Source organism: Mucor mucedo, assembly GCF_025094135.1.
Source record: "Mucor mucedo strain NRRL 3635 chromosome Unknown EV154scaffold_6, whole genome shotgun sequence".
In the NCBI taxonomy this organism is placed as follows: domain Eukaryota; kingdom Fungi; phylum Mucoromycota; class Mucoromycetes; order Mucorales; family Mucoraceae; genus Mucor; species Mucor mucedo.
In genome coordinates, this window is record NW_026252290.1 from 290090 (window position 1) to 300965 (window position 10876).

The 10876-nt window shown below is 35.7% G+C and overlaps 2 protein-coding genes across 2 annotated transcripts; both read right to left on the reverse strand.

Moving 5' to 3' along the window:
- Window positions 1–641: 641 nt before the first annotated feature.
- Window positions 642–1296, reverse strand: EV154DRAFT_395832 (uncharacterized protein; the record flags this gene model as incomplete). Its single annotated transcript, XM_051595181.1, has 2 exons — window positions 642–855; window positions 980–1296. Coding segments are annotated over 2 exons (531 nt in total), but the record flags the coding sequence as incomplete, so codon positions are not given.
- A 3193-nt stretch (window positions 1297–4489) lies between these two features.
- Window positions 4490–5521, reverse strand: EV154DRAFT_476639 (uncharacterized protein; the record flags this gene model as incomplete). The annotated part of the gene is made up of 1 exon (XM_051598049.1): window positions 4490–5521. The coding sequence occupies one exon, from the start codon at window positions 5519–5521 to the stop codon at window positions 4490–4492; it is 1032 nt and encodes a 343-aa protein (XP_051462686.1).
- Window positions 5522–10876: the final 5355 nt, after the last annotated feature.

Sequence of the window (10876 nt, forward strand, 5' to 3'; positions counted from 1 at the left end):
TTTTATTCTCTGCCCATTTCTTTGTTTCTTTATCATATCTCATAATATCTCCATCTCCATCCCCCTCCCCAAGATATTTGACCAGATTAAATTCTTTTAATTTTACCCCTATACCAAAAATCCAAGAATCAAAATAATGAGCAAACATATTGTTAAACACTGGTATCATAGAATTCAACTTCAAGGAGTTTTTCGATACTGCTGATTAAGTCATAATACAAAATCAATCGAATCATCAATTATAATAATAATAATAACAGAAAAACTAAAACTAAAACTAAAAAAAAACTTCTTATTCTTCCGGTGTAACATTGTTGATCTTCCAACGTTGATAAGAATTTTTTAAGACTTGCTGCCGTAGTGTAATTTTTAAAATAACCTTGACGTTGCCCTTTTAAATAGCAATCTTTCCAATTCATTCTGTTACTTCCAAGGTTTCGTATGTAATCACCGACAAACGTCCAATTTTCGGATGATAATGATGATGACGGAGTCCGTGTAGTAGTTTGTGTGATTTTTGACGTGGATGGGTCTGTCAGTGATGGCAAGACTGGTAATGACAATAATGAAGCTGCGGGTATTATTGCTGGGGAGGAGGCTGCTGGAGAGGAGGCTGTCGAAGATGACAATTGATCGGACATATATTTAGCCTTATATGTTTTTATGATGTCTAATCCTTCATTCAGGCAGTCAATAGCACGCTTTTTTATGTTGTTGTCTGGTAGATCTTGTAGAATTTCTTTTCCTTTTTGGAATTTAGATTGAGTGATATCACACACTCCCAAAAGATCATCAACTGTCGTTTTTTCACGGGTGACCACGTGTCCAATAACGCGTTTGGATATGCCACCAATTCTACCACAGACAGGTACATCCACACCGAGAGCTTCACTACCGTATTTGCACTATGGATCTTGCTTTTTTACAGTGGCCAGTGAGAGCAACAACTGTATACATCTCGGTTTAATTATCACCGTACTGCTGGATAATTGGATCGTCTCGTTGATCGTGATCAAGAATAGATACCTTTTGAGCTGTTAAAAATGCACCTAGAGCAACCAGTGGGTGTAAGGGAGTGGTATTCAAATGGTCGTGGATGGAGTAACCAGTGAGAAATAAACATTTTTTGTCCCATGGATAACTTGGCAATTTAAGTAGGAATTTTTGCTTGCGGTCCTTTGTGGTTTTGGTCATTACGCTATCCGTAATTCTCTTGATTACAAAAACAACGACCACTGGTTCAGTAGAATATTGCTTGTTCACTTCCTCACAATATTGCACAAGCCTATGCAAAAAATTGGAAATGTCTAGACCTCCGTATTTTTTTCAAACGTATTTTTTTTTTTACCACTTACAGGAATTCCGGTCAGAAGACTAGCAGGCCAGTATATTCACAACCATTTACAGTGCAATCACAGCCATTCACGGTTCGTGAGTTCCAAAACTCATGAACTCTCTGCCAAAAAGGTCGCCCTCCTATAGCAAAGACTAGCCGCAGCCGCAATATCACAATATATCTTTTTTCAATTTAGCTTCTTTTCAAAGAAACAAGAGTCATTACTAACTAACCTTTTTATGTGATCGGTTACTTTCATACGATAAAAGAAGCATGTTAAGAGAAAAGAAAAGGAGAAGAATAAAGTGTGTGAACCAGCTTTATTTATAGATAAACAAGCTTATGTCAGGATGATTTCATTTGTCTATTTTATCATTCATAATGTTTGAGCCTTTACTTAAAATAGAAACACTTGAAAAAACCTCCCTTGCAAGTCAGAGCTTGGTAATTGTCTATCTGCGTTCCAGTAGCAGCTTGTAATGACAGTGAAGCAGATTTTATGAAAAACAGAAATCGATCATCCCATGAAGTTTAGATGATATGGCATGTCAATCGACGTGTTTACCATCGCGTGATTATAAAAAAATACGTTTGAAAAAAATACGGAGGTCTAGACATTTCCGTAAATACGAACTGAAGCAAGATTATGAAATTACTCTTGTGTAACATTGTCTTTTTTGTATTAAGATGTCATGTGTCTTCTTTTTATACGCGTGAATTCATATCGGTGAATTGAATCGTGCCTTCTCTGCAAATGGCACTTATTAAATGTACTTTTCAAAAGTATTTTCTGAGATAGCCAAGCATCCCTTCATTCTAGATAAAACCAAACTCATTTAAACAAATATAATTCTTGCTTGATAGAATTTGGCTAACCACACTTTCTCTTTTTTTTTTTATTTATTAACTGTATCTGCTCTTTCCAAAGATGCTTATCAAGAATTTGGTAGAGAGAGAAAAATAAATTGGGGGTATTTTGACTTGTTTGAGACTACAAGTAGAAAAAGTGGACGCTCAAAATCAACAGTAGTAGGTTTTTGTTTCCCCCTTCAAAAAAGAAGTCATAAGGATATTTCATATGCCACCAAGGCATCTTATGTGGAAAACTATGTTACTGGCTGTATGATCTCATTTTAGTTATGGATTTCGTGAGTTAAAATTGGTTGCTAACAAGAGGTAGTAAAAATCTTGAGCTCATTTTTGGCCCCGAGTTATACTATATGTGGATAGGTGACACTTTTTTGTACTGTGAATTGGCTTAGTTTTCTTCTAGATATTACGCATCATTTTTACCTTTGTAAAAAGACAATAGATGACAAAGGGGTAGAGAGTATTTACATTGGATGATGAGACGCGAATAAATAAAGTGTGCATTTTTACAAAGAAGGACTCCATTTCACTCGGTATACTTCATCGAACGAACACTTTATTTATGCCCTTGTGCTGATACTCATGAAATTGCGTTAAGAAAATATTGGACAGAGGAAGGAAAGTATCCTTGAGTTAGGTTCGGCGTCTAAATTACAAGATATCATATCAACAATCACACAAAATATATATAAATAAATTTGAGCTTGAAGCCCATTTCGTGTCCTAAAAGCCTTTCGTTATGTATTACATACTTTGTTTGGACCGGAAAGACTATCCAAGCCTATATTCGATATATTGTATTAATTCAGAGCATTAGTCGTATACACTAAAAAGTAGTTTTTCAGCCTGTATATCAGCTTTAAAACATTTTCAAGGTGAACATCAAGAAGTAATTTAATGCATTCTTTTCATGAAAGAAAAGCTATCAAAGAGAATATAGTTATATTCTTTGAAATTCTGTGCTGATAAAAGGAACACACACACCCAAAAAGCGTAATTATTTTTAGAGTCTTCTTAATAGCGTCAGAACTATACATAAAAACTTCTGAATCATAGGTACATTGATACATAGTACAAACATGTAACGTTTGTACTTTTAAATCATTACTTTTCAGATGTTGTATTGGAATTGTTCATTAAAGTAAACAATGTTCTTAAAGACTCTTTGATGTAGCTAAGTGGTTGATCACAAGCAATTAATATAGCATCATTGTATTCCTTTTTTTTTTGCCTCCTTGATCACAGGCCTGGTTTTTCGTAAATAGCAATTTTTTTTTTTTTGCATAATTACCCGGTAAATATCCAAAATGTTAAAAAACTCTAAAATGGATACGTATTGTAACCAAACCTTTTTTTTTATAAAAAGGGCATAAAATTTTATTTAATAATATGTATCTTCTTTTCAATCCACATCAAAATGCTTAAGGGAACTATTATCTTGGTCTTAGCTTACGTCGCTACTGTCTACTGTGCTGCTGCTCCCAATCTTGAAGCCAGAGCAACCACTCATCCTTGTGCTCCTTTGCCTGGTCACCCTAGTGTCTGTTAAGATATGTCTAAAGAAAATTGTGGGTAGTAAAAGGACATTTATACGTTTCTTTATGGCAATATCGATATTTATCTGCTAAAACCTTATAATTATACTTTTACCCCGACTGTCTTTTATTAAAAAGTATTTATAAAAACGGAGCGAGTCTTTTATTTGTTATAAACTGAGGATTACTGTAGTTTACTAAAGTGTTGCTTTTCGCGTCTAATACCTTTCCAAAAAAAAAGTAATAGTGTAAATAGTTATACTTATATTAACTTCTTCTCGAGAACATTCTCGTGATGCATTTATTATGTGTCTCATTTTCTTTACACCTAGTTATTATACTATATTTACACTATCCAAATATTTATATAGGATATTGTAGATTTCAGTAGATAGCAGTAACACATATTTTATTTTATTGTGTAAATCATTTAATAAATACTCTACCCATTGCCCTGATTGTGACCAATAAAAGTTTGTTTCCATCTTCCAATGATCTTTGTAATATAGTCAATCGACAAATAATGAACAACTTTCACAGCACCTCAAATATTTTACAAAATCTTATATGAGTTTTTAATAAGTGGTACATAAGTACAACGTTTTTTAACAAAACTAATTGTTTATTTTTTTTTATATGTCTTAAGAAGCTAACTATCAAAATACTTTTTAATTAAAACTCTAGCTAGCATTGTATCCATTGATTACTTTAATCATTTATGAATTGGGCGGTAACTCCAGTGGTTACGTCAAATAGGAGCTTGATCGTTTTCCCCAATAGGTGATTTAGCAGGTTCTTCAGTGGGCGTTTGAGTGGGTACTTCAATGGGTGCTTGAACAGGTGCTTGTGCGGGTACTTGAGCGGATTCAGCAATAGGAGCTTGAACGGGAGCCTGAGTGGATTGTCCCGCAGCCTGAGGACGCGTATAGGTAGCTAAACCTATCTTTAAAGTGTTAAAGAGAACTTTCTCGCGGTTTCGAAGATAATCATAAGATTCTCTCAATTCCTGACAATAAGCCGCCAAATTTCTCTTCATAACGTCGGTGGACTGAGGAGATACTCTTCCCACTAATTGACGAATAGACAGATGGAGTTCTTCTTTAAGACGAATCAAGTCACTTTCATGTGCAGTAAGACTATCTGTAATGCTCATGGTTACATGGTCAAATACATCACCTTCACGTACATCTGGAAGTCTGGCTTCGACAGGTTCTTGGGGCATAACGATAGGATTGAATGGTGTGGCAGGAGCTAAAGCACGAGGGAAGGGTCTATCCTGAGTTGCAGCTTGAGCTACAGTGACAACAGTGGCAACAGGGGGTGAAGTCTGTGTAGCAGTATTTGTACCACTTCTCTCGGCTCTTGAGGAAGAAACAGGAGCAGCAGTAGGATGGTTTTTCGTTTGAGTTGGGCGAGTGGGCTTTGCCTTTTTAGGTTGGGTGGGCTTTTGGGTGGTCTCTTCGTCAGTTTGCTTTCTCTTGGAAGCTAATCTCAATGACGTACGAGTTGCTGAAGAGGATTCGGGGAGAGATCTGGCTGCAGGAGCAGGGCGGGTGATGGTAGACTTGGAGCTGGAAGCAGGCTTAACATTGGCAGCAGGCTTTGCTTTGGTAGTAGGCTTAGGCTTGGTAGCAGGTTTGGCTTTGGGGGTAGGCTTTGCTTTGGTAGCAGGCTTGGGTTTGGTAACAGATTTGGCCTTAGGGACTGGCGTTGGTTTAGGAGTAGCGGCTTTTCTGTTGCCCCTGGTTTGCTTGCTAGTTGATCGAGTTGTTACGGCCATTGGTAAAAAAAAAAAAAAGGGAATGATTGTATAGCGAAATTAGTTTTTTATTTTTATTTTTTGTAAATTAATATTATCTGATTTTATAAGAACTTGTATGCCTACATAAAAAAATTGTTACAATGAACGTTTATTTCTTTCATTGTCGATGGGTTTATTATTTATATTTTTTTCTTTTTACTTGTCACTTGTAAACAATCAAAGGTGCAAATAGGGTCAGTATAAACATTTAGTATAATAGAATAATATGATGTTCCTCCCTACGAGTTAGTCGAGCTTGATTTATACAACATGTACTAACAAGATTAATGTAGACATCTATCAGTAGATCATAAATCATAGGTAGAAAACCTGCGTTTAATATTGTTCAAATAGATGGGTGTTATTGTCCCCATAATGATTATCTTTGGATATTGTCTTTTATTGATTTTGAGGTTTTTTAATTGTTTAAGCTGCCAATGAATGTAAATTCCTAATCCATGTTCTATACAAAGAAACAGTGTAAATTCATTCCCATAAATTAGGTTTGATACAATCTATGAGAGAACAACTTATCTGTCAAGGTCTGAATAATGTGTATAATTGTTAATTGAACCAAATCTGACACACGTGGCTGCACCATGGTCAAATGTACAAGCGTAGCCATGAGTATGTAAAATCGAAACTCAGGTACTGATTTCATTTAAGCGAAGCCATGAGTGTGCAAAGTCGGTACTCAGGTACTGATTTCGTTCAAGCGTAGCCATGAGTGTATATAAAAAATAAGCAATTCCAGATGTAGAGTGCATCCGGAGTTCAATAGTAAAATTTTTTTTTTAAGCAGGGAGGTACTTTCGAATCAATCCAACCTTTTTTTTTCATTATTAAATTTTTTTTTGCTCACTATTATACGTTTTAAATGATAGTTAAAACAGTTCTACACAATTTTTTTGTGAGAAAAGCAAGCCGAATCTCCATTTTTACAAAGTGATTTTAGGTGGGGGGGCTTCAACTTGTCACATACAGCCAAAATTTGAACAAATTTTTTTATTTTAGCCAATAGGATTGCTCCGGATATTTAATTCACCGTTTCTGACATTTAAACTAAAGCATCTGCCGCCAAAAATCTAATTACCGCCAGCAGGCATACTTAAGCTGGCCATGTACTTAGATGATAAAGTTCACAAACAAATCTAGACATGTAATTAATATTCTCTTTGCCCAAAATTAATAAAAAAATGCCGTTATTCATTTCAGGTTTTTTAAGAAAGGACAAATTGTTTAAAGGCAGCGAGCTCTTATCGGATGTTCTTATTGACGGACAAAGGCTTTAGAATGTTCACTAGCATTTTTGTACTGATTATAATTCTTTGAAATTTAAGAATCTCGTTGCTTATTATGTTTTTATGCTGTAATATTAAGCGCGTTATACTAAAGTAAACAGAAGGCAAATGACCTTTCTTGCAAACATTTATGACACTGATCATCAAATCTAAAACAATTGAATCACAGCGTTACATAATCTGATTAAATTTTTATGCTGAAGAAACTCTTCAAAATGTTCCCCGTGATTTTGATACTAAGTAGAATCTTTTTAAAATTGATATATATATTATAAATAATACTTTTAATCTGTTCTTGTCACCGCCAACAAAAAAAAAGTACATAAAGGGTGAGAAATATGTCTTTAAAATTTCCATTACTCAAAAGACCAATTGTAACACAGCCCACTCCAATCCGATGGCTGATATAAATAAAAAAAAAACATTGAAATGTTCCCCGTGATTTTGATACTAAGTAGAATCTTTTTAAAATTGATATATATATTATAAATAATACTTTTAATCTGTTCTTGTCACCGCCAACAAAAAAAAAGTACATAAAGGGTGAGAAATATGTCTTTCAAATTATCATAGCTCAAGACCAATTGTAACACAGCCCGCTCCAATCCGATGGCTGATATAAATAATTTTTTTTTAAAATGCTCCTCGTCATTTTGATACTAAGTAGAATCCTTATTAATTGAAGATGTAGCTTATAATATATGTTTTAAATTTGTATTAGTTAACGCCAATTGCAAGAAATATCCAAACAAGGTGCAAACTCCCTTTTAAGTGTCAATAACTGTCCCCCCCCAAATCTTTTATATTTTAAACGCAGCAAGATTTAGCTGGTATATGGGGAAAATCTTTGAAGTACTTGCCATCATTTTTGTATTAAGTATATTCTCTTTTAATTAAAAGAGCTTATTTGTAAATATATAAATATGTTATAATAGTCTGCGCCAATTGATAAATTGACTGAAAGATTAGTAATATTATATTAAAGTTCCATACGAAACTCTATAGGAGTTTGAATCATATAATTTTTAAGGTTTGGGATTGAGTGTTTAATTTTTGACGTTTTGCAAAGTTTTTATCATCTATCAAAACAAACAATAACATATCCAATGGCTAAATCAAGAAAAAGAATGAACCAAGGAAAAAAAGTTAGAGCTGCAACGTTAGAGAAAGCTGCAATGCTTGCTGCTGAGGCTGCTGAGGCTGCTGTGAGAGAGTTCAGCGATGTTGAAATTCACCATTCCGAAGATGTTCAAGGTGATGTCGAAGTTATGCCCATCTCGTGGAAAAACGCTAGTGAGACCACTGGTGCGCAGAGATACACGCGTAAAATTGAATACGCACGCGAAACTATCAGTCGAAAGAAGTCTGCTTGGAAGAAAGCCGCTGTGGGCACACGTTCCTTGACCGATTTTTTCAAGTTGACCAAAAAACTTGCACCCATTATGAAGAAGAAAAAGGGGCCATACAAGTCCAGATTCCCTGATGAAGCAACATTGGAAAAAATCCATACAATGTTGCCACTCATTGATCCAAAATTGGTTCTTTGTAATGCATCTACTGGTGAACAACATATGGAAGGTGTCACTCAGTATCTGAAATACAAGATTGTGAAGGAAATGATGGTGCTTCTTTTGGCGGGTGAAGCGTATTCTGATGCAGCAGATCGTGCGGTCAACAACTCCTGGCACGATCCATCAAAATTTTACCGTTTTCGCGTAGCCCGTATTTGGTTGGGGCTTTACTTGGAGACCGGAAGTATCCCTCTCCACCAACAAGGAAAGCATGCGAAGAGGAGATCAATCCTGAGTGATCCTTTTGTGAAAGAGAAATGCGTGGAGTGGATTCGTGGCCAGAAAGCCACATTTAGAAGTATCCCGGCTCTTCGACTTTATTTAAGACAGCACGTCTTACCGGAGGTCTTGGCCATGACGACGGAAGTACAGGTTGATGCAGATGTGATTGTAAATGATGAAGTACATCCTCTGTCAAATGATGCTTTGTCAACTTACCTGAAGTCATGGGGGTTCGAATACAAGACAGGTAAATACAAGTTGCAATTAATTAATAGTTACTAATGGTTAAACTTTAATGTTTTTTTGTGGTATGTGCATAGGAAAAGATCAATGTTACTTTGATGGACATGAACGGCCGGACGTCATTTCTTATCGTATTAAGTGGGCCCAACAAATGATGGAATGGCACAAACGTATGGAAACCTATACACTCGACGATGAGAATTCAGAACCAGTTCAACCTAACCTGAAGGAAAATGAAAAGAAGATGGTTTTAGTTACTCACGACGAATCAATATTTTATTCAAATGATTGTAAAGTCACTCGTTGGTGTGAGAAGAACGAATCCATGATCATTCCTAAGGGCCAAGGAAGATCTGTTATGGTTAGCTCGTTTATGTGTCCTTGCCATGGAACAATGAGAGGTACCGTCAATGGTATTGAAATAACTTCAAGAGTTATCTTTCTTCCTGGTAACAGTAACGGTGATGGTTATTGGACGAACATTGATTTAACTAATCAATTAAAAGATGTAATTCCTCTTTTTAATGAATTACATCCTGATTGTATTGGTATCTTTGCCTTTGACCAGAGCTCTAACCACAAAGCCATGGCTGATGATGCTCTTGTTGCCTCAAGGATGAGTTCCGGTGTCACCGAGTATAAAGATACAAATAAGTATAGGTTTCGGGATACCACTTTTACTGATAAGGAAGGTCGAGTGAAGGCCCAGCCCATGTACCGGACCGAGACGGTGAATATGGAAGCCGTGAAGAAGATTGTTGCTACCAGAAGGGCAAAGCAGCAACCAGTGTCCTTTGAAGACCTCATGAATCAATACAGGCTTCCAAGAGTAAATATTTGAACTTAATACATGACATGAAAATCTAAATTTCAATGATTACATTATATTTTGTAGGCACGTGAGGTCTTCAGAGGCACGCTCATTTTGTTGAGGGAGCGCGGCTTGTTGGACAAGAATGCTTCGCTGCGCAAGGTATGCCCTTCTGGTACAGTGCATGATCCTGCTGTTCGACCTGGCTGCTGTGCTGAGTACTTGCTTTCTCAGCAACCTGATTTTTTGGCACAGAAGAATATGTTGGAGACTGTGACGTTCGAGGCTGGTCACCTCTTTACATTATACCCAAAGTATCACTGTGAGACTAACTGGATTGAAAGACATTGGGGTGCAGCCAAAAGATATTCACGAATGATGTGTGATTACTCCTTTTATACTCTGACGTCTAGAATCCATGAGTTTCTGGACAATGATGAGGTTGTGCACGGTCCTAAAATCAATAGACGGTATTATAACCGTGCCTATAGATATATCGACGCGTATAGCAAGGGTAAAGATGTCATGGAGGCTGATGAGATTATCAGAAAGTTTTCCAAAGAATATCGATCACACAGACGTGCTGTTTAGTTGCTCCTTAATGGCTTTCATTCCATTAAAAAAAAAAACCAAAAAAAAAAATCCTTAGACTCCCCCCCCAAAAAAAAAATTAGACTCCCCCCCCCCAAAAAATAAATAAATATCCTGAAATTTTTTTTTTTAAAAAAAAAAAAACCTTCCCCCACATTAAGATCTGGCTATGAATCTATTTCCTTTTATATTGTTTGTACGAGTCGGAGGTGAATCCTTCAAAATGTCACAAAATTGATTTTGCTATTGAACTCCGGATGCACTCTACTGACTGATGCACAAGAAACCTATTTACATCACGAAATCCGATAAGGCAATACAGGTTTTTAGTCTTAAGGGCCCTCGTAAGCACATCAAACTATTTTTTAAAGATCCCGATTAAGGACATTAATTTTTTTTTTTTTTTTTTTTTTTTTGTGAAAGGTTACAGTTTTTCCAAATAGAATCTTTTAAATTTTAATGATGTAAATGGACAATTTATTACAACATTGAATTTTTTCAGCGCCAATCCTTCTACAGATAATATTATTTTAAAAAAAATTGAATTAAACAAAAAGTTTTCTATACTTATCTATTTCTATTTCTAAGTCTAGTT